We start from the raw sequence: 22,949 nt of genomic DNA on the forward strand, positions 1-22,949 counted from the left end.
GGATACTTGGATGGAACTGCTAAAAATACTGTTTAGTTACCTTTCTATTAAACACAGTGATTATAACTGCACTGTCACGTCACAGATGTGCTTATTTTTATACAAATGTAAGTTATTTTTCAGTGATTTAAAACTCAAAATATGTGAACCTGTTGCTCAAAACACTAATTTGACTCTAGAGGTGGCAGTGAACATGTGATCAAGTTTCCTATATAGGATGTAGTGTCACTTTTTGTTGGCCAATCAAACAGTGTTGTGAGTGAAACGTGTAGAAGGGATCTAGATTCTCTTCATTCAACACAAGAATTTGAACACGATGACATCTCCAAAGTGTGTCTTCTTTCTGACATGTTTGTTTTTGGGGAAAATGGGTGAGTTGTGTTTTTCGTGATTGCAGTTTGAATCTTTTAAAGTGTGTGGCCACTCCTCATGGCATTGCTTCTGATGCGCTGATTCATGTTATCATGAAGTGTATTTGCTTCGTCTCTCCTATCACTACAGTTCAGACGACCGATCTGAGTTTCTCCTCATCTGTTCATCAAGAGAATCGTTTTCTATCAGTTCAAAGTGGGGAAACCTTAACTTTGCAATGTTTCCATGAAGACGGTTTTGCATTGAGGCTTTACTGGTATAAACAGATTCTTGGACAGAAACCACGGCACATCTCTACCTTCTACAAGTACGACAAAAATGGAACTTTTCACGGTGAATTTAAGAATCCACGCTTCACATTGGACACTGCAGTCGGTAAAAATCACTTGAGGATAACAGATCTGCAAATTTCGGACTCAGCTACTTACTACTGCGCAAGTAGCTTTTCATTCAAGTTTGATTTCATGGAGGGCACTACTGTCAGTGTGAAGGGTTCAGGTTTGAACGTCCCAGTTTCTGTCCATCAGTCAACATCTGAGACCATCCAGCCAGGAATCTCTGTGACTCTGAACTGTACAGTTGACACTGGGACCTGTGATGGACAACACAGTGTTTACTGGTTCAAAGACTCTGAAGAATCTCATCCAGGACTCATTTACACTGACGGAGGCAGAAATGATCAGTGTGAGAGGAAACCAGACACACAAACACACACCTGTGTCTACAACCTGCCGATGAAGAGCTTGAATCCGTCTCATGCTGGGACCTACTACTGTGCTGTTGCCTCGTGTGGACACATACTGTTTGGAAATCGGACCAACTTAGTGAGTAAGTGATGTCAAATTCTAGCACAGAAGAAATTATTACTATTCCTTTATCAATTTTTTACATCAATGCAGAGATAACAGCTAAAAGGCAAATGAAAACACCAAGGAGTCAAACAGAGCCACGACACACTTTTGATACGTATAACTTTGATTTGATAGAGTTTCTACTGAACGTGACAAAGTGAACTTGTCAGTGCTCTCTGGTGGACCAACTCTGTAAGGGAGACACCATTTCTCAATTTCTAAACCAAGTTTGGCATCTGAAGACATATACACCGATACTGATAAATATGCAATAACCTATCGGCCGATTTATCAATCTATCTCTACTGAAAGGTTTGTAATGTCTCTTGATGTCTGGCTCTCTGTAGAAAAGGTGGACTCTCCGGACTCTCTTGTGTATTTCCTGAGTGCAGCTTTGGCGTTCACCACCATCCTGGTTGTTTTACTGGCTTTCTCAGTGTACAAGATGAGCAAGAGAAACAGCTGCCAATGCACAGGTAACTACAAATGTGTTCATCCAACAGCTCGTCTTCATTGAAGATGGATTTGAAATAAAAAGCTTTTTCTGTTTCACAACAGAGTCTCAAAGAGTTTCAGCTTTTACCGCAACAAATGCAGAGGTGACTATTATCTATTCAAAATAACTGTTCAATTCTGACATTTAACATCGCATCAATTCATGTCTTCTTTCTACTTCATTGTGATTCATAAAAATAAATAAAGAAAATGTGTTACCAGGGTAACCAAGATGCAGACAACCTCCATTATGCTGCTTTGAGGGATCACAGGGCCAACGGATCAAGAAGACAGAGAGACAACACCAAGACTGCATGTGTGTACTCCAGTGTAAGGCTGTAGAGCTGGACATGATTCGTTTCTATATATATATTTCTTTGTAAAACGTCATTTTGTTTACAGCTGTTAACATGTTGAGAAGTGATGTAGATACTTGTTAAAACACAGTTTTGTCAATATTTCATATATATACATATAATGGAGGTAAAGCCTTGGGTTGCAGTAATCTACTTCACCAACTGTGCAATGTCAGTTCAGCTGTGCCATATTTCCACTATCACTATACTTGTTGTATCGGTCTCTCGTGAGATGAGCAAAACCTTAACCGTTGACCATGTGTACATATGTTTGTAAAAGCATCACAGATATCGGCGACATATTTTTCTATATATATAACAAATAAACATGAAAATGAGAAATTCTCAGCAGCAAATATTATATGACCAGGGCTTTTATTGTGAAAGCTAAGAATGGAGGGAGAGGATCTGTTCTATGCTGCCATTATCAAGGATGAAAGGAGAAAGACAGTTTGCCATCTTGGTTCAGACTATGGAACCTAAAATATACTGAGGTGGAAGTTATTCTCACAATAAAAAGCCTTTAGTCTTTACTTGTTTTTCTTGCATGTTGTAACAAACTTGCTGATGTAAGAATCTTTGAATAGCCTCCCTCGTGGCTTGCAGTCAACAGATGAGATCTACGTATGCTTTAAAAAGGCTGGACATATGCATATTTACAAACCTTTGCTCTCTTTGTTTTTGTGTCTGTGTGGTTTTAAGCAGATTTTCTTCACATTGTAACTTAGTTTTCTTTTCTTTAAACTATTTTGTGTCTTAATGTTTTTCTAAAATCCATTGTTTTCAACCAAATGTTACTGTGAATGTTCATTTTCTGTAATTCATGAGCATTATATTATCTAATCATGTCAAACTCCAATAACATCACAATCAGGCAATCACTGCACTGTAGAGACTGCTGCAGGCATCTGGTTTAAATCTGCAGGAACTCTATCTGCAAGTGTGTGCCAATAAACACACATGGAAGTGAATGCGGGTGGGAAGCCAGTGAGGGATCGAGTCCTTATTAGTGCACTAGCTCCTTGATTGCAGGTCAAAAGAAGCGGCTGGTGAGAGTCAGAGGATGGCCGTCCTCTCCCTCGTAAACAGTTAGAGTTAAAAGAGTTAAAAGTGACAAGAACTGCAGTGAACAGGGATTGAGCGATTGAGTGAAAAATAAAAAAAAATAAAAAAAATGTGGAAAATCTGTAAAAATGTATTGAAGTAGAAAACAAATAAGCGTCACATTGTATAAACAGCAGGTTGCAGTGACTGCACAGCAGCAGAGTGTCCAGTTCCAGCATTTTATCGTTACAGTGTTACAAAATATGCCAGTTGATCAGGTCTTAGTGGAGTATAATGAGGGAATAATAATGTACAAGAAAATGCTAAAGTAATCAGGCTTTGCTCTCTGTGCCTAAGTTGGGTAAAGCCTTGTTTAAAATAGAAGTGTAAATTTAGTCACTATACTTTGTCTCTGTTTCTGCTTTGAAAACAGAATTGTTCACTTTACTTCATCCCCATACTTTCACTGCAACGACATTTGTGATTTTCAGCAGGATGTAGAGGTGTTTGTACTCTGAGCAGACATTTTTAACTACTTACTACTTTGCAAGCAGTGCGGTGGATACTATTGTGAGCGTAAAGGAGGCAAATGCCAATAAATAAAAGATGAATATATATGAATTCATTGTCGGAAGTATGTGTGTTTATATTTACAAATGGCATGAGGATCAAGTGGTTCACAATGACTCTGTTTAGGTTACAATGAAGCCCGTCTACCTTCCTGGCTTAAGTTTCACATACTATTTGAAGAGTTGGCCTCTGCCAGCATCTTTAAGCATCTTCATGGTCTGACTTCAAACACATTCCTATTTATTACTTGATTGTTTTAAAAGAGCACTGGAGTATTCGCCATTATGACAACTATGACACTCAAGGTACCGCTCTAGCGTCAGTTTGAGGCGTGGTAGGGATGGCGTGTCTGTTTCTACTTGTTACATGCACACTGTCTTTTGAAAAGAAAACTTCTGTCTTCACAGGAAGTTAGGTTTATGTTAACTTTACTGACGAACGAGTCACGTGACGAGCAGCTCCTGTGAGTCACATGAATAACGACACTAACGACTCATGTGATGGAATGTCCACTTTTACTATTAGTTTCGCACAAGACACCATCAGTGGTCTCCTGGACAAAAGTCGCAGTGGGCCGCTGACAATTGTTGGTATTTGATAAATTGGGAACGAGACCTTGTGGGTTATGGAACAAGGGTAGGGAGAATTGTTCCCCAAGTTTCTCCTTAACACAGAGCTCCAAAAGAAAGGAAACTGTCCTCCCAAAAAAATCAACAGCATCAAGCATTTAAGCCCCAAAACGACAAACATCCATTCGAGTGACAAAGCTCTGTAGCCCTCTACGACATGAGCAATGAGGAAGTAAAGTGAAGTTGTTATAGAACGACAAAGGGGGGACGTTGGGGACAATGTTGAAATTACTTATTGTTTCCTACTGAAAGTCAACGCTCTTTTAAAGCATGTCCGCAACAGTTTCCGAACCTTAACACGTGGTTTAAATTGTTACCATCACAACGAAGGTCATCTAACCTTAATGAAGTAGTCATTTTAACCCAAACTACGATATTTCCTGAACAAAGAACTTAGTTTAACAAACCAATGTTGTCACCCTGTCAATACTGTAGGTGTGTCCGATCAGAAAGTGCCTCCATGTGTCGCTCTAAAAAGCAGCCCCCCCACCCAGAGGTGGTTATTCACTGTATCACCTGCGTATTCACACCACTACACCTCTGGTTGGTAGAGGACGAACAAGATGTCGGCCCTGACTTGACTCGGTTGTGACTGTATTGTTGGAAAACTTGTGCTGAAGAGCAAGATGAAGTTAGAAAGCTTTGCGCTGTAGGGTAGCTTTGAAGACGTACAATAACTAAGCATGGCAACGCGTTTCTGACGCTGCTGCTCCTCCTCCTATGAATGCAGAAAATAAATAAAGCATTATATTTAGACCGTTTAACCTTCACCCCCATGCTTTATCTTCGTATCTCTGTCAGTGCAGCAGCTGTGGTTTTCAGCAGGATGTCGACGTGGTTTATTAACAGGTAAATTATCAGTCCTAAATGTGTCTGTATCAGCTAATGATGAAGATGTTGAGCCAAATTAGACTCCACTGTAAGTCAATGCTAGTGTACATTACTGTATATACCTGTGATCTATTTTCCCATTATTTTATATGTAATACCAAGATACAGAGCCATTGATTTCTACATGTTCCTCTCTCACCATGTGAATCTTTTCATGAACCAAACTTGACTCTATAGATGGAAGTGAGCGTGTGATCAGGTTTCCTAAGTAGAACGTACAGCACGGTGTCACATCAGGTTGGCCAATCAAACACAGTCTTGTCTCTAAAGAGTGGAGAAAGTATTAGATTCTCTTCATTCAACACAAGAATTTGAACATGATGACATCTCCAAAGTGTGTCTTCTTTCTGACATGTTTGTTTTTGGGGAAAATGGGTGAGTTGTGTTTTTTGTGATTGCAGTTTGAATCTTTTAAAGTGTGTGGCCACTCCTCATGGCATTGCTTCTGATGCGTTGATTCATGTTATCATGAAGTGTATTTGCTTCGTCTCTCCTATCACTACAGTTCAGACGACCGATCTGAATTTCTCCTCATCTGTTCATCAAGAGAAGAGTTTTCTATCAGTTCAAACTGGGGAAAGCTTAACGTTGCAATGTTTCTATGAAGACGGTTTAGCAACAAGGCTTTACTGGTATAAACAGATTCTTGGACAGAAACCACGGCACATCTCTACCTTCTACAAATACGACCAAAAAGCAGCTTTTCATGCTGAATTCAAGAATCCACGCTTCACATTGGACACTGCAGTCGGTAAAAATCACTTGAGCATAACAGATCTGCAAATTTCCGACTCAGCTACTCACTACTGCGCAAGTAGCACTACAGTCGACGTGGATTTCATGGAGGGTACTACTGTAAGTTTGAAGGATTCAGGTTTGAACGTCCCAACTTTGGTCCATCAGTCAACATCTGAGACCATCCAGCCAACATCTGAGACCATCCAGCCAGGAGGCTCTGTGACTCTGAACTGTACAGTTGACACTGGGACCTGTGATGGACAACACAGTGTTTACTGGTTCAAAGACTCTGAAGAATCTCATCCAGGACTCATTTACACTGATGGAGGCAGGAATGATCAGTGTGAGAGGAAACCAGACACACAAACACACACCTGTGTCTACAACCTGCCGATGAAGAGCCTGAATCCGTCTCAGGCTGGGACCTACTACTGTGCTGTTGCCTCGTGTGGACACATACTGTTTGGAGACGGGACCAAGCTGGACTTTGAGGGTGAGTGATTTGTTTAGCCGAGGTTGTTGCGTCTCATTGGTGCTTAAAAGCGACATGTTTCTGCTGTCTGTCTCTCTGCAGGTGAGCTGGACTCTCTTGTCTCGGTGTATCTCTTGAGTGGAGCTTTGACGTTCACTACCATCCTGAGTGTTTTACTGGCTCTCTCAGTGTGCATGATGAACAAGACAAACAGCTGCCAAAGCACAGGTAACTAGTGCTGTTTGTATCTGGCAGCTTGTGTTCACTGAATTTGGCTTTTGAATAAAAAAGATTTGTCTCTTTTACAGAGTCTCACGCAAGATTCCCAGCTCCCTCCACAGCAAATGCAAAGGTGAATATAAATTAAATTAAATTAACTGCTAAAATACCATTCAGACACCTTTTTTAAATTGACAATGCATTGTTTCCTGGATATTGTTTAATCTACTAATGGTCAAATTATATATGGTTTGTTTCCAGGGTTACCAAAACGCAGAAATCCTGTACTATGCGGCTTTAAGTGTCCACCTGCACAACGGATCAAGAAGACAGAGGGATCAGACCTGGAGTGAATGTGTGTACTACAGCGTGAAGCAGTAGAACTGGACATATTACATTTGTACTTTTGAGCAAGACAGTGTTTTCTCTTAGTGTAATGGAAATTTATATCCAAGTTGGAAATGAATAGGATTTTATATCTTCTTCGTAGCCAATATTAAATATTTCTATCCTTCGCTAATGTGCATATTTAGGATACTCATTTGTTGTCTGTGTGGTCTGAAGCAGGTTATCTTTAAACCAGGTATCTTGTTCATTTTTTTCTTGTCTTAATCAGCATATTTAGCTCAGATTCACCGACCCTGTAAAAGTCACTCAAATGCTTCTAGCTTCAAGATCATCTCATACTTTCTGTGTTCATCCTCATTGTTGTTTTCTATAACCAAGTCACATGGTGGTTTTTGTATGTGAAATTCATGTCATCAATGATAAAAAATAAACATATTTGAATAGCTTGAAACAATGTGTGTGCGCATGTTTAATTAAGGGGCTTCTTCAAACATAGCAGAGAATGTGGTTGACCTCACCCAAACCAACAAGATGTGAAACTCAATTGTTCCGTCACAAGAAGGTGTTTCTTTTATTGACCTAAAAGCATGATGCTGTACTTTATGATCTTAAGTTAAGAACTGGGAGTAATACAGGCTCAGTGAAGTTGTCTTTTCTGTCCCACAAGAGGACATTCTCTTTGCAGCAAGGCGGCCTAAAATCATTATCATGAAAACCCATTTGTCCACATCCAAACCCCAGCAGGTGAAAAGAGCCTGCTTTGGTTCCTGCGTGATCCTCGAGGGAAACACAGTCTGAAGGATCAGACTGTGTTACTGTCAGAGTCCTATGATCCCATAGTTCACCTTGACCATAGATCTGCTGTGGCCTCACAACAGCCCTGTTCTCATTCAACTGTCAAGCCAATTTTAAAATCACTTTTAAAATGGTGCAAAACTAGGCTGTGTAGTTTTGTCCACTTGGCAAAAATTAAGAGAGGTCCTCATGAATTAGTTTTGATTTCTCAAGTTTGAATTGTCCTTCATGTCGGCTAGTGTTGGTCATGTTTCATGTTGTTTGGTGACAAAGACATATAAATATACATCCATAAAGATGCTGACAGAAGAAACAGCTGATCAGTCATGTGAGTTAATGTTCACAACGTCAGAATGGTTTTGGAAAAAAGGCGTTTCCACATGCTATTTGCCCATCAACTCTTTTTCGACAAAGGAAAAAAACACCTCAAGATGGCGTGAAAACGTTTTAGCACAATTAAGGAAGTTTTATTGAATTTTGCTTTTTTCATACAGGATTAGTCCTGATTGTCATTTTATTTAAATTATTCGTGCAGCCTTGATTAAAACATTTTTTGATTATGATTAATATAAAAAAATAATTCTCTTTAATGTAGCACACAGTACAGTGTTATGTCTCCCTACTGCTGCTTGAAAAGAAAGCTGAATATATCAGTATAGTATCAAGTATGGATGCTTGGATGGAACTGCTCAAAATACTGTTTAGTTACCTTTCTATTAAACACAGTGATTATAACTGCACTGTCATGTCACAGATGTGTTTATTTTTATACAAATAAGTTATTTTTCAGTGATTTAAAACTCAAAATATGTGAACCTGTTGCTCAAAACACTAATTTGACTCTAGAGGTGGCAGTGAACATGTGATCAAGTTTCCTATATAGGATGTAGTGTCACTTTTTGTTGGCCAATCAAACAGTGTTGTGAGTGAAACGTGTAGAAGGGATCTAGATTCTTTTCATTCAACACAAGAATTTGAACATGATGACATCTCCAAAGTGTGTCTTCTTTCTGACATGTTTGTTTTTGGGGAAAATGGGTGAGTTGTGTTTTTTGTGATTGCAGTTTGAATCTTTTAAAGTGTGTGGCCACTCCTCATGGCATTGCTTCTGATGCGTTGATTCATGTTATCATGAAGTGTATTTGCTTCGTTTCTCCTATCACTACAGTTCAGACGACCGATCTGAGTTTCTCCTCATCTGTTCATCAAGAGAAGAGTTTTCTATCAGTTCAAACTGGGGAAAACTTAATGTTGCAATGTTTCTATGAAGACGGTTTAGCAACAAGGCTTTACTGGTATAAACAGATTCTTGGACAGAAACCACGGCGCATCTCTACCTTCTACAAATACGACAAAAAAGCAGCTTTTCATGCTGAATTCAAGAATCCACGCTTCACATTGGACACTGCAGTCGGTAAAAATCACTTGAGGATAACAGATCTGCAAATTTCGGACTCAGCTACTTACTACTGCGCAAGTAGCACTACAGTCGACGTGGAGTTCATGGAGGGTGCTACTGTCAGTGTAAAAGGATCAGGTTTGAACATCCCAGCTTTGGTCCATCAGTCACCATCTGAGACTATTCAGACAGGAGACTCTGTGACTCTGAACTGTACAGTTCACACTGGGACCTGTGATGGACAACACAGTGTTTACTGGTTCAAAGACTCTGAAGAATCTCATCCATTACTCATTTATACGTATGGAGGCAGGACTGATCAGTGTGAGAGGAAACCAGACACACAAACACACACCTGTGCCTACAACCTGCCGATGAAGAGCCTGAATCTGTCTCATGCTGGGACCTACTACTGTGCTGTTGCCTCGTGTGGACACATACTGTTTGGAGACGGGACCAAGGTGGACTTTGAGGGTGAGTGACTTTAGAGGTTTTGTTATTTATTCATATTCATATAGTCGGTATGATACTTCCACAGGCAATATAGAATATATGTAAAAATATATATTGTCTTATTGGGATCAATCAGCTGGGGAAGATTCATGTTGATATCTATTAGTTAACTTTTTACCCTGTTCACCTGTTGAATCTCCCCTTAAGACTTAAGCTCTGTAATGTCTCCTGGTGTCTGTCTCTCTACAGATGAGGAGGACTCTCTTGTCTTGGTATATTTCTTGAGTGGAGCTTTAGCATTCACTATCATCCCGAGTGTCGTACTGGTTTTCTCACTGTGCATGATGAACAAGAGAAACCGCTGTGAATGTACAGGTACTGTAACTACTATTCTTTGTGGCTGACAGTGTGTGCTCACTCAACCTGGTTTTATAATGCGGGGCACTTTTCATTCTTTTTCAGAGTCTCATGCAAGATGTTCAGCTCCCACCACAACAAATGCAGAGGTATTTGTTGTGCAGATTAACTGTTTTACCATTCAAACATTCAGGCACAGCAATGTTTCTGGACACAGTTGTTATATGTCTCTCAAGTACAATATTGTGGTTTATATTTTGTTACCAGGGTGAACAAAATGAAGAAAACATCCATTACGCGGTTGTGAGGGAACACAGGGTCAACAGATCTAGAAGACAAAGGAACACCGCAGAGACTGAATGCACGTACTCAAGTATAAAGCAGTAGAAGTGTACATGCTTCTAAGTGTTTCCAAGCAAGCCCATGAGACACTGAGGTCGTCTTATCATTATGTCTTTCTTGTGACTATGACTTGAAGCAGCCAGTGTTACTCCTTTCCTAAGAGATGTGTTGATTCAAACTGTTACTTTAGGGCTTTATTTTGCTTTGGCTTGGACTGAATTAACTGTATTGAACAGGAAAAAGTTTATAATGTTCAGTTCTCCAACAAAGTCATGTTTTAGCAAATCAGATAGCAAAATAAATTTACAACATTTGCTTCATGTTCATACTTGTATGAAAGAGAGAAATGTATGAATTCATGCTGTTTCATAAATGAAAAGTGGAAACAGAAAGGAAAAGAGAGAGAGAAGGTATGACGGAGAGAGGACAGTTACAGGACTAAAAGCAGAAATATGACCTGAGTCAGAACGATGAGTCAAGGCAAGTTAAAGCCTTAACGTCGTCTCATTGGCCAAGAAATCTTCAAGACCATCCTGTTCTCACGCCCAACGTGTCAAATACCGACGCTTGGTCAGTGTCTCTTGTCGTCTGATACCCCGTATCACCACAGTGTGAGTCGCAACCACAGCGTCATTATTAGATGCTCAGAGCAACTGACGTTTTATAAAAAGCAAGAAAGTGTGTGTATGGTGTGAGGGAGATGAGGTTGGATGGGTCAAGGAAACACGGGACTGTCGCCCAGGAGACTGCTGTTCATGTCCTGTGTTAAACCAAGTCAACGTTGACTTATTTTACCATAGTTTTGTTACCTAACTACTGTACTTTACTGACACCCTTTACATAGCAATCATAGTTATTTTACATAACAAAGGTACTTATTATAATCCAAACCACAATCTTTTCCCATACCCAACTAAGTAGTTTTTTTTGCGTAAGTAAAGCTAAGACTGAATAAACCTACTTCGGAAGTTTATTTTTAAAAGACATGGGATGCATGTAACGAGCAGAACCTGACACGTCGTCCCTGACAAGTCCAAAACTGATGCTGGATGGGTGTCTAGAGTGTTTGAGAGAACTTGTTGTCAAGACATTTACCACAAAATAGGAAAAAACTGGACTGATTCCTACAATCTGAAGTTTTCAGAGTCAACATGCAATGTCTTTAAGATAAACTGAATGTTTACGTGGAAACATTGGCTTCAGCATTTGAAGGCCCTTTTGTTAATCAGTTTGCTGCTATGAGTAGTCGAATCCTAGACAAACTGTGACAAAGTTACAACAGTTTCAGTTATTTCACATGAGAGTTTTCTGTCTGTTCTCTTCTCAGGGGTTTGAAGTGGGCGGGGCTTAGATGGAAAAAAAAATGATGACACCTATTTCTGTCCACTGATCAAGCTATTTTGCAATACTTGAATCAAAATATGATGCCGTTGTGGGCGAATGTGTTCAAAAACCACACACACACACACACACACACACACACACACACTTTTTTTTGTGTTAAACATGTAAATGATTCTAATGTAAGAATAATTTTGGAGATAATGTAAACTGTTATGAAGAAATACTGCCAGTTGCTTCAAGAACTGAATTTTGTGCAGTGGTAATAAATGCAGATGATTGAAAAGCAAAACTTTCTGCCTTTGAGCCTTACTATATATAAAGTTACTTTCTGGCATGCCATGAGGTGACGTCATCTTCTGTATGTGTTGAGAAGAGATGAGGTGCATTGACTGCATATAAGAGATGGACGTAGTCACTGTGACATCACCCACAGGTTTGAGCTCAGCATTTGGTCATCGCCATCTTGGTTTTTAGCCGTCACCATCTTGGTTTTTTTAGGCGATGAAAATGTTACAATTAACTTTCATCAATTGAAAACACACTATGAAAGGGTTAAAGTTGTAAGACAAGAACACAGACAACACCATGGTAGCGACCTGTCAATCACAAGGTAGCCGTGTGCCCTAAAGCACACTCTAATTGCTTTAAATGACAACATAATGTACTAAATGAACATCATGCTGTATTGAAGAAGACTTGAAACTAGAGATTGAGACGATAAAGTGATGTTTACAATGTTTACTGAGGTAATAATCAAGTGAGGAGTAGAGTCATTTTATCATAGACTTCTATACAACCAGACTGTTTTTTGCAACCAGAGGAGCCGTCCCCTGATGGCCAGTAGAAAGAATGCAAATTCAAGGTACTTCCGCATTGGCTTCACTTTTCAGGTGCCGCCTGGGTGCACCCCTCAACACAACATCCTTAAAACCGTCCTGCAGTGCTTGTTTGCCTGGTTCGCTTGTTTTGGCGAAGAAGAAATTCTGAATTTGAAGCCAAATGACAAGCTTCTTTTTCTACACAGGAGTCAGCAAGTTGCGTTCTCTCAACTCCACTTACCCAATGACAGAAATCACACCAGAAACCCACATTTGTTTCCTACCAGCCTTTTGCACGTAAACACACTTTCAGTTTGAGAACTCCTCTGTTCCAAGTATGCATCTAAATTGCAGTTTCCATTTTTGCCTGACTTACATGTGTGTGTGTTGCCATTCAATCAACTACATACATTCTGTTGACACAGATCACAAAACAGGCCAAGGTTTGACTCGGTTTTTTTTTGCCTCAATGTCATCCAGCCAACCATGTTCTGCAAGGTGAGGATGACGAACCAATCAGACCTGAAGGATGTGGCAGAATGTAGGACAAGTGATGAATTTGTTTTTCTGCTGTTGCTTCAGTCAGAACTACTGTGGAGAAGAAGCCGTACTGCTGAGGACAGACTGACAAGATGATGCTGCACTTTGTGAATGTTTTCCTGCTCTGGTCTTTGAGTAAGTAAGAAAAATACACTCCTTTTCATGAGTGCCGGCAAACACAAAGCTGACCACATCTCCGTCTGTATATTTCAGGTGTGGCACAACTAAGCGACGTCTCTCAGCCTGTTGCGTTCCAAACAGTGAAGCTCGGAAACTCGGCGACCATTGAATGTCACATAAAGAGTGAACTGAAAAAAAGAGTGTGGTACAAATTTACACCAGGCGAGGGACTACAGCTTGTGGCGGCATTCAATTATTTCTACAACCAGACTGTATTTGCTGATGAATCTCATTTCCGTTATTCAGTCAAGTTTGACAGAATCAACAGTCATCTGAGCATATCTGCAACGACATGGGAAGACGCTGGAACATACTTCTGCGGAGTCTTGCAGTTCAAAGACATTCAATTTGGAACAGGAACCTTTTTGATGCTGAAAGGTATTCATTCTCTGTATTCCAGTTAACACAACTTAAATGCTTAAGGTAATGTGAACATAATGCTAATGATCCAAATTCTTTGATTTCTTCCCCGAGGTGCAAACGTGATGAGTGACTCTGGCGTCCATCAGCCAGAGTCTAAATCAGTCCAGCCAGGAGACTCTGTGTCTCTCAGCTGTTCCGTTCAAACCGGCCGCTGTGCAGCAGAACACACTAGTGTCACATGGCTGAAAACTCATCACTCTGCTCCAAAAATGATTTACTCCTCTGGAGAGAAGACCTGTCAGAGTGAAGGGACTACCTGCCTGTACAGCCATCTCATGAGGAACCTTAGCTCCGATGACGCTGGAACCTACTTCTGTTTTGTGACTTCATGTGGACAGACACTGTTTGGAAATGGGACCAGGATTAATATTCACAGTAAGACAGAAACTGTCCCTATACATGTACAGTTTTAGTCCATAGTACTTCCAATTCATAGCAAATAACAGGAATCATAAACACAGACACTCTTTAGCTTAGTATCAAAAAGTGCTGTGAAAGCCCAGATTAAGTCCAAAGCCAGCTAGAGCTGAAAGGATTAGTTGATGTTATTTTTGTCAATCAACGAAAACAATCTGTTTTTTTCACAATTTCGATAATGAATTTATTGGTCAGTCATATTTCAATCAAAGATTCAAAACATTTGTCCCTGTTTTCTCACGTTTTATAGACTGAATCATTAAAAAACAATCAGCAGATTCATAAAAAAAAACTAAAAATAAGAATTGTTATTTGTAGCCCGAAAGTCAACGTTTTTGCATTCTGCACCACTCATGCATGGTTAGTATTGTTAAGTTTAGTGACAGATTGTGGTTATGGCAAATATAAAATGGTTAAATTATGGTGAGGATTAGGCCATAAAAACTGTTTGTTAAAGTTAAGGAACTGAATCATTTAACTGGGTCAAGGTTATTGTTTTTGAGGTTAGCGAGCTCTGAACTCTTCAGCTATCGTTCTGACAACGATTTAGCCTCCAATGGCAACGGCCAATATTTCTGGGGTTCCTTTGGAGCCAGAACATGTTGGATAACAACTTCCTTCTGCATGCAGGTCATTGTTTACAGCCTAATGAGCAACTTGAGACGAGAGAATGGAGTCTAATCTTATGAGAAGCTGCTGTATTGGGTGGTGACAGATATCCTAAATCAAATATTTGCATACATTATGATACGTTAACTCTGCTTGCACAGCTAGTTATTTGTAAAATGATATCAATCACTGTTGGTTTAATTTCCTCTCCAGACAATGCTGTCACCAAACCAGCTGAGCTGAGTCCAGCAGTTATTGCTCTGATGCTGTCAAACATCATTCTGGGGATCGTGACACTCATCCTTATATGGACACTATGCAAGAGTCGGAGAAAATATTCCTCAGGTATTTAAACCCATGTTGATCGGCTGTATGTCTGCAGCAGAGTCAGATCCAAATTCTGTTACATGTTGCTGTAACTGGAGTTGACTGTAGTTATCTCTTTGTTTCTTCAGAGGCAACTGATGGGTCTTCTGAAGGCCACCAGGTAAGAGTTCATCTCAGCACCTACAGCGTCATTTTTAATGTTTGATATCCTCTGGCCATCTTTCAGAACAAGCCGTAATCATTTGAATCCCATTTCTCGCAGACGGGTGATGCACTTATCTATGCACCTGTGTGTTTGGCCCCCAGAAGCTTCCCCCCCACTCAAGCTACAGTGAAATACAGTGGAGACTCTGTAATTTATTCTGACATCAGACACTGTCAAAGGAACCGAAAAGTTTCATCTCTTCAATGCAGACAAACCAGGGACATTGAAGACTGACGGAGTAGGAACTGCTCCTATCAAATGCATATCTACTGAACGGTACATAAACAAATATGAACAAGTCAGCTTAGCACTTCCTCATGTCTGCAATGTAAGGCCAGTCAGTGGACTATTGTACATACTATCTTCACATGGAAATAATAAAGTGCTTTCATACATGTATTGGTGGGGCTGCTTCCTCTGTACAAATAACTGAAAGGCTTTACTGAAGTTGTCCAATGTGAAAAAGTGATGTTATTTTGAATTTACGCATTTGATTCGTCTCAGTTCTCTTTGACCTGCTTTTCTTTGACATCAATGGGTAAACTATTTGGCAAGATTACAAGTCAAGCGACCACCGGGTGTTGGAGGCAGCTGTAGTCCGGTTCTGGCCAGGAGTGAAATGAGGCCCTCATAAGGCTGCCAGAGTTGGCTAGGTTACGGGAGGCTGGACATGGGCCCATTTGATCTAAGAGGTAGGTCCAGTCATCAGCTGGTGGGCTATAAGTTTCAGCCAGTGTAGAAACATCAGTGTATTTGCTTGTCAGGAGTCTTGACTGCTGTATTAAGGCGTCTGCTGGGTCAAGTCATCTAAAGTAGTTGTAAAAGTAATAGGGGGTCAGTGAAATACAGAAGAAAGATCGGTATCCTCTAAACCGTCTGTCACCAGTCCAGTATGGAGTGAGTGCACTATATATTTTCTTTTTTTTTAGTGGAAAGACGTTCAAATAAAAAAAATCGCAATATACAGCATTGGATGCAGACATAAGCAGAACATGCTCAAAAATCCCCTCTGGTCTATTTATAACTTCTTCTAGCAAGAAATTTAAGAAGGGGGGGGGGGGGACAACCTTCAAACTAGCTAGCTCTCTGCATTCTCTTGTTCTGACTGCTGTGGTCAATAAAGTATGAACGGCTGTGAACTGGTTTCCGCTGGTGGAAACTTCAGTCCTCGCTTGAGCACAGGAAGACTGGCCCAGTCAGAAACCAAGAACAAAGAGAAGTCATTTTATAAGGGCAGCTCTGTAAAATGAGGGTCATGTCTTAAATGCAAATATAGGAAATGCAATCTCACTGAACAAACTGCAATAATGCAGTGGGGGGTATCATAATGTAGTGGTTTCAGACAGTGTTGTATGAGCCATAAACTACTCATCCATCAACCAGTCAGCATCCGTGTGATTTTAAATCCCAGAGGAAACCACTGCAAACAACTTGGGATGAAAGTCATGCGCCTTTATGCATTTGCCAGTTCATAATCTCTATAAACAGAATCTGCACAGTCTGTATGCAGCTGGGCAAGATTGTGGTATCGGAAGCATTCTGGTCACAAAAGAGCAGGTTTTGGTTGAATTTAGGTAAACACTCCATGTTGAGAGCAATAAGAGGCGGATTGCATTGGCTGAAATGCAATCTGGTAACCCATCAACTCATCCGACAATTTGTATTTGTAAATGTTCTTGAATGTTTGTTATCTTGAAAATGATTCTTTTCAAGCCGTTTGCCTACATGCTTATGAGGCAAGGAGCAAATAATCAATGCTACGCAGTTACAACTGTGGTGAGTATTTTGCACACATTGCCAAAATAGGATATCCAATCTGAATAGCCGATCAAACACAGTCTTCTCTGTGAGGAGGGAAGAACATACAGAGATACACTTTGCATCTTTACATACTAGCATTTAATTACTTGTGTATTTATATACATAGTTATATTTTCAATCGGATGATGTGGGGGGAAAATGTGACCATGCGTCTGTGATGATGCAGCGGTGGTATATCATGTTGTTTTAATAATGGTATTTCAGCTGATAACTATGATATGGAATGAAAGATGCCACAAAGCTGTTGGCCAGTTTACAGTAAAAGACCTGCTGCCTGTCTAAACGCTGGAGTCAAACAGCAGCTGAAAGACGACACATCATGAAAAACTCTCTTGTTCAGTGCTTGTTCAAATATATGTGGGTATCTGGAGTATGAAATAAGACGTCCAGTCAGTTCTTTGTGGGCCGTCTAGATCACAAAACATGTGATTCAACAAGCCATTCAGATTTGGCTCCACTTCCACATGCAGGTTCCTTAGAATGAACCGCCCCCCATCAGAGTATCTCCACCCACGGCTTGAGAACTACCTTTGCACCACTGCTGCATGTTCTCCTCATGAGCCAATCAGAGCAGACTGGGCTTTTCAGGAGGGGGACTTAAAGGTACAGTGCGTGGCATTTCAGGGGATCTATTAGCAGAAATGGAATATGATAATTATGACTATGTTTTCATTAGTGTCTTTAATTGGTCTAATAGTATGTAAAGTTATTAGTTTTTGTCGCATTAAATGCTAATCAATAAACTGATCAGGTCTGTCATTAATAAGTCTACATGTCAAAAGAATTATTCTGTATTCTAGATATGGTGAAGGTTCTCTAAATATGTTATGTCTATAAAAGCTGTTCTAAAAATATATATTTAATTTCCTCTGTCTTTGAATCCGGTTCCAAGGAGCAGACTGAACAGTGTTTTTGTCTGAACGTGCATACAGTATATATTTGTTCCTTCTCAACATCTCTAGGATTCCTCCTCCACATTTTTCCTATTCTTACAAGGATTTTTATCTTCCACCACATTTCACTCAGTTATATTCTGTTATATTTACATCCATGTTCTGACCCTCCTCTTCTTGTCCACAGTTTGCCAGGTGGAGCGATACACACTTAGGGTCATATAGAGAGGCCTGATTGTCATTTTATTTTAATTATTCGTGGAGCCTTAGATTAATACATTTATTATTATGATTAATATTAAGAAAATAATCCTCTTTAATGTAGCACACAGTACAGTGTTATGTCTCCCTACTGCTGCTTGAAAAGAGCCGAGTATGTCAGTATAGTATCAAGTATGGATGCTTGGATGGATCTGCTCAAAATACTGTTTTGTTACCTTTCTATTAAACACAGTGATTATAACTGCACTGTCACGTCACAGATGTGACACTAACTTGACTCTATAGTTGGCAGTGAACATGTGATCAAGTTTCCTATTTAGGATGTAGTGTCACTTTTTGTTGGCCAATCAAACAGTGTTGTGAGTGAAACGTGTAGAACGGATCTAGATTGTTCTCATTCAACACAAGAATTTGAACACGATGACATCTCCAAAGTGTGTCTTCTTTCTGACATGTTTGTTTTTGGGGAAAATGGGTGAGTTGTGTTTTTTGTGATTGCAGTTTGAATCTTTTAAAGTGTGTGGCCACTCCTCATGGCATTGCTTCTGATGCGTTGATTCATGTTATCATGAAGTGTATTTGCTTCGTTTCTCCTATCACTACAGTTCAGACGACCGATCTGAGTTTCTCCTCATCTGTTCATCAAGAGAATAGTTTTCTATCAGTTCAAACTGGGGAAACCTTAACTTTGCAATGTTTCTATGAAGGCATTTTAGCAACAAAGCTTTACTGGTATAAACAGATTCTTGGACAGAAACCACGGCACATCTCTACCTTCTACAAGTACGACACAAATGGAACTTTTCATGCTGAATTAAATGGAACTTTTCATGCTGAATTCAAGAATCCACGCTTTACATTGGACACTGCAATCGGTAAAAATCACTTGAGGATAACAGATCTGCAAATTTCAGACTCAGCTACTTACTACTGCGCAAGTAGCTTTTCATACAAGTTTGATTTCATGGAGGGCACTACTGTCAGTGTGAAGGGTTCAGGTTTGAACGTCCCAATTTCCGTCCATCAGTCAACATCTGAGACCATCCAGCCAGGAGGCTCTGTGACTCTGAACTGTACAGTTGACACTGGGACCTGTGATGGACAACACAGTGTTTACTGGTTCAAAGACTCTGAAGAATCTCATCCAGGACTCATTTACACTGACGGAGGCAGAAATGATCAGTGTGAGAGGAAACCAGACACACAAACACACACCTGTGTCTACAACCTGCCGATGAAGAGCTTGAATCCGTCTCATGCTGGGACCTACTACTGTGCTGTTGCCTCGTGTGGACACATACTGTTTGGAAATCGGACCAACTTAGTGAGTAAGTGATGTCAAATTCTAGCACAGAAGAAATTATTACTATTCCTGTATCAATTTTTTACATCAATGCAGAGATAACAGCTAAAAGGCAAATGAAAACACCAAGGAGTCAAACAGAGCCACGACACACTTTTGATACGTATAACTTTGATTTGAGTTTTTACTGAACGTGACAAAGTGAACTTGTCAGTGCTCTCTGGTGGACCAATTCTGAAAGGGAGACACCATTTCGCAATTTCTCAATGTAGTTTGGCATCTGAAGACATATACACCGATACTGATAAATATGCAATAACCTATCGGCCAATTTATCAATCTATCTCTACTGAAAGGTTTGTAATGTCTCTTGATGTCTGGCTCTCTGTAGAAAAGGTGGACTCTCCGGACTCTCTTGTGTATTTCCTGAGTGCAGCTTTGGCGTTCACCACCATCCTGGTTGTTTTACTGGCTTTCTCAGTGTACAAGATGAGCAAGAGAAACAGCTGCCAATGCACAGGTAACTACAAATGTGTTCATCCAACAGCTCGTCTTCATTGAAGATGGATTTGAAATAAAAAGCTTTTTCTGTTTCACAACAGAGTCTCAAAGAGTTTCAGCTTTTACCGCAACAAATGCAGAGGTGACTATTATCTATTCAAAATAACTGTTCAATTCTGACATTTAACATTGCATCAATTCATGTCTTCTTTCTACTTCATTGTGATTCATAAAAATAAAGAAAGAAAATGTGTTACCAGGGTAACCAAGATGCAGACAACCTCCATTATGCTGCTTTGAGGGATCACAGGGCCAACAGATCAAGAAGACAGAGAGACAACACCAAGACTGCATGTGTGTACTCCAGTGTAAGGCTGTAGAGCTGGACATGATTCATTTCTCTCTATATATATGTATATATATATATATATATATATATATATATATATATATATGTATATATATATATATATATATATATATATATGTATATATATATATATGTATATATATATATATATGTATATATATATATATGTATATATATATATATGTATATATATATATATATATATATATATGTATATATATATATATATATATGTATATATATATATATATATATCTTTGTAAAACGTCATTTTGTTTAACATGTTGAGAAGTGATGTAGATACTTGTTAAAACACAGTTTTGTCAATATTTCATTTCATTTCTTATATATATATATATATATATATATATATATATATATACATATACATATAATGGAGGTAAAGCCTTGGGTTGCAGTAATCTACTTCACCAACTGTGCAATGTCAGTTCAGCTGTGCCATATTTCCACTATCACTATACTTGTTGTATCGGTCTCTCGTGAGATGAGCAAAACCTTAACCGTTGACCATGTGTACATATGTTTGTAAAAGCATCACAGATATCGGTGACATATATTTCTATATATATAACAAATATGAAAATGAGAAATTCTCAGCAGCGAATATTATATGACCAGGGCTTTTATTGTGAAAGCTAAGAATGGAGGGAGAGGATCTGTTCTATGCTGCCATTATCAAGGATGAAAGGAGAAAGACAGTTTGCCATCTTGGTTCAGACTATGGAACCTAAAATATACTGAGGTGGAAGTTATTCTCACAAAAAAAAAGCCTTTAGTCTTTACTTGTTTTTCTTGCATGTTGTAACAAACTTGCTGATGTAAGAATCTTTGAATAGCCTCCCTCGTGGCTTGCAGTCAACAGATGAGATCTATGTATGCTTTGAAAAGGCTGGACATATGCATATTTACAAACCTTTGCTCTCTTTGTTTTTGTGTCTGTGTGGTTTTAAGCAGATTTTCTTCACATTGTAACTTAGTTTTCTTTTCTTTAAACTATTTTGTGTCTTAATGTTTTTCTAAAATCCATTGTTTTCAACCAAATGTTACTGTGAATGTTCATTTTCTGTAATTCATGAGCATTACATTATCTAATCATGTCAAACTCCAATAACATCACAATCAGGCAATCACTGCACTGTAGAGACAGCTGCAGGCATCTAGCTCTACCTGCAAGTGTGTGCCAATAAACACACATGGAAGTGAAAGCGGGTGGGAAGCCAGTGAGGGATCGAGTCCTTATTAGTGCACTAGCTCCTTGATTGAAGGTCAAAAGAAGCGGCTGGTGAGAGTCAGAGGATGGCCGTCCTCTCCCTCGTAAACAGTTAGAGTTAAAAGAGTTAAAAGTGACAAGAACTGCAGTGAACAGGGATTGAGCGAGTGAGTGAAAAATAAAAAAAATAAATAAAAATGTGGAAAATCTGTAAAAATGTATTGAAGTAGAAAACAAATAAGCGTCACATTGTATAAACAGCAGGTTGCAGTGACTGCACAGCAGCAGAGTGTCCAGTTCCAGCATTTTATCGTTGAAGTGTTACAAAATATGCCAGTTGATCAGGCCTTAGTGGAGTATAATGAGGGAATAATAATGTACAAGAAAATGCTAAAGTAATCAGGCTTTGTTCTCTGTGCCTAAGTTGGGTAAAGCCTTGTTTAAAATAGAATTGTAAATTTAGTCACTATACTTTGTCTCTGTTTCTGCTTTGAAAACAGAATTGTTCACTTTACTTCATCCCCATACTTTGACTGCAACGACATCTGTGGTTTTCAGCAGGATGTAGAGGTGTTTGTACTCTGAGCAGACATTTTTAACTACTTACTACATTGCAAGCAGTGCGGTGGATACTATTGTGAGCGTAGAGGGGGCAAATGCCAATAAATAAAAGATGAATAAATATGAATTAATTGTCAGAAGTATGTGTGTTTATACTTACAAAAGGCATGAGGATCAAGTGGTTCACAATGACTCTGTTTAGGTTACAATGAAGCCCGTCTACCTTCCTGGCTTAAGTTTCACATACTATTTGAAGAGTTGGCCTCTGCCAGCATCTTTAAGCATCTTCATGGTCTGACTTCAAACACATTCCTATTTATTACTTGATTGTTTTAAAAGAGCACTGGAGTATTCACCATTATGACAACTATGACACTCAAGGTATCGCTCTAGCGTCAGTTTGAGACGTGGTAGGGATGGCGTGTCTGTTTCTACTTGTTACATGCACACTGTCTTTTGAAAAGAAAACTTTTGTCTTCATAGGAAGTTAGGTTTATGTTAACTTGACTGACGAACGAGTCACGTGACGAGCAGCTCCTGTGAGTCACATGAATAACGACACTAACGACTCATGTGATGGAATGTCCACTTTTACTATTAGTTTCGCACAAGACACCATCAGTGGTCTCCTGGACAAAAGTCGCAGTGGGCCGCTGACAATTGTTGGTATTTGATAAATTGGGAACGAGACCTTGTGGGTTATGGAACAAGGGTAGGGGGAATTTTTCCCCAAGTTTCTCCTTAACACAGAGCTCCAAAAGAAAGGAAACTGTCCTCCCAAAAAAATCAACAGCATCAAGCATTTAAGCCCCAAAACGACAAACATCCATTCGAGTGACAAAGCTCTGTAGCC

The 22,949-nt window shown here is 39.4% G+C and overlaps 5 protein-coding genes across 6 annotated transcripts; all 5 read left to right on the plus strand.

The window, feature by feature from the left end:
- The first annotated feature begins 296 nt into the window (after positions 1 to 296).
- LOC137874699 (uncharacterized) lies at positions 297 to 3,739 on the plus strand. The gene is made up of 5 exons (XM_068713579.1): positions 297 to 371; positions 502 to 1,200; positions 1,571 to 1,699; positions 1,782 to 1,822; positions 1,941 to 3,739. The coding sequence occupies exons 1-5, from the start codon at positions 317 to 319 to the stop codon at positions 2,058 to 2,060; spliced, it is 1,044 nt and encodes a 347-aa protein (XP_068569680.1). The 5' UTR covers positions 297 to 316; the 3' UTR covers positions 2,061 to 3,739.
- A 1,842-nt stretch (positions 3,740 to 5,581) lies between these two features.
- On the plus strand, positions 5,582 to 7,047 carry LOC137874701 (uncharacterized). Its single transcript, XM_068713581.1, has 4 exons — positions 5,582 to 6,439; positions 6,521 to 6,646; positions 6,727 to 6,770; positions 6,899 to 7,047. The coding sequence occupies exons 1-4, from the start codon at positions 5,677 to 5,679 to the stop codon at positions 7,016 to 7,018; spliced, it is 1,053 nt and encodes a 350-aa protein (XP_068569682.1). The 5' UTR covers positions 5,582 to 5,676; the 3' UTR covers positions 7,019 to 7,047.
- A 1,713-nt stretch (positions 7,048 to 8,760) lies between these two features.
- Positions 8,761 to 11,951, plus strand: LOC137874700 (uncharacterized). The gene is made up of 5 exons (XM_068713580.1): positions 8,761 to 8,818; positions 8,949 to 9,653; positions 9,882 to 10,007; positions 10,095 to 10,138; positions 10,257 to 11,951. The coding sequence occupies exons 1-5, from the start codon at positions 8,761 to 8,763 to the stop codon at positions 10,374 to 10,376; spliced, it is 1,053 nt and encodes a 350-aa protein (XP_068569681.1). The 3' UTR covers positions 10,377 to 11,951.
- Positions 11,952 to 12,898: 947 nt separating this feature from the next.
- LOC137874937 (signal-regulatory protein beta-2-like) lies at positions 12,899 to 15,574 on the plus strand. 2 transcript variants are annotated; one of them, XM_068713915.1, is made up of 7 exons: positions 12,899 to 12,991; positions 13,076 to 13,168; positions 13,247 to 13,591; positions 13,688 to 14,011; positions 14,876 to 15,007; positions 15,118 to 15,149; positions 15,296 to 15,433. In XM_068713915.1, exons 2-7 carry the CDS (start codon positions 13,126 to 13,128, stop codon positions 15,353 to 15,355), a joined length of 936 nt encoding a protein of 311 aa, XP_068570016.1. In that variant the 5' UTR covers positions 12,899 to 12,991; positions 13,076 to 13,125; the 3' UTR covers positions 15,356 to 15,433. The 2 variants fall into 2 exon arrangements, with proteins under 2 accessions (XP_068570016.1, XP_068570014.1); XM_068713913.1 differs by having other exon boundaries at positions 12,901 to 12,991; positions 15,252 to 15,574.
- Positions 15,575 to 18,540: 2,966 nt separating this feature from the next.
- LOC137874938 (uncharacterized) lies at positions 18,541 to 20,314 on the plus strand. Its single transcript, XM_068713916.1, has 5 exons — positions 18,541 to 18,605; positions 18,736 to 19,458; positions 19,825 to 19,953; positions 20,036 to 20,076; positions 20,195 to 20,314. Exons 1-5 carry the CDS (start codon positions 18,551 to 18,553, stop codon positions 20,312 to 20,314), a joined length of 1,068 nt encoding a protein of 355 aa, XP_068570017.1. The 5' UTR covers positions 18,541 to 18,550.
- The last annotated feature ends 2,635 nt before the right edge of the window (positions 20,315 to 22,949 follow it).

This window comes from Cebidichthys violaceus, unplaced genomic scaffold (genome assembly GCF_023349555.1).
Source record: "Cebidichthys violaceus isolate CVI_PGR_0920_01 unplaced genomic scaffold, fCebVio1.0.p SCAF_19, whole genome shotgun sequence".
Lineage (NCBI taxonomy): Eukaryota > Metazoa > Chordata > Actinopteri > Perciformes > Stichaeidae > Cebidichthys > Cebidichthys violaceus.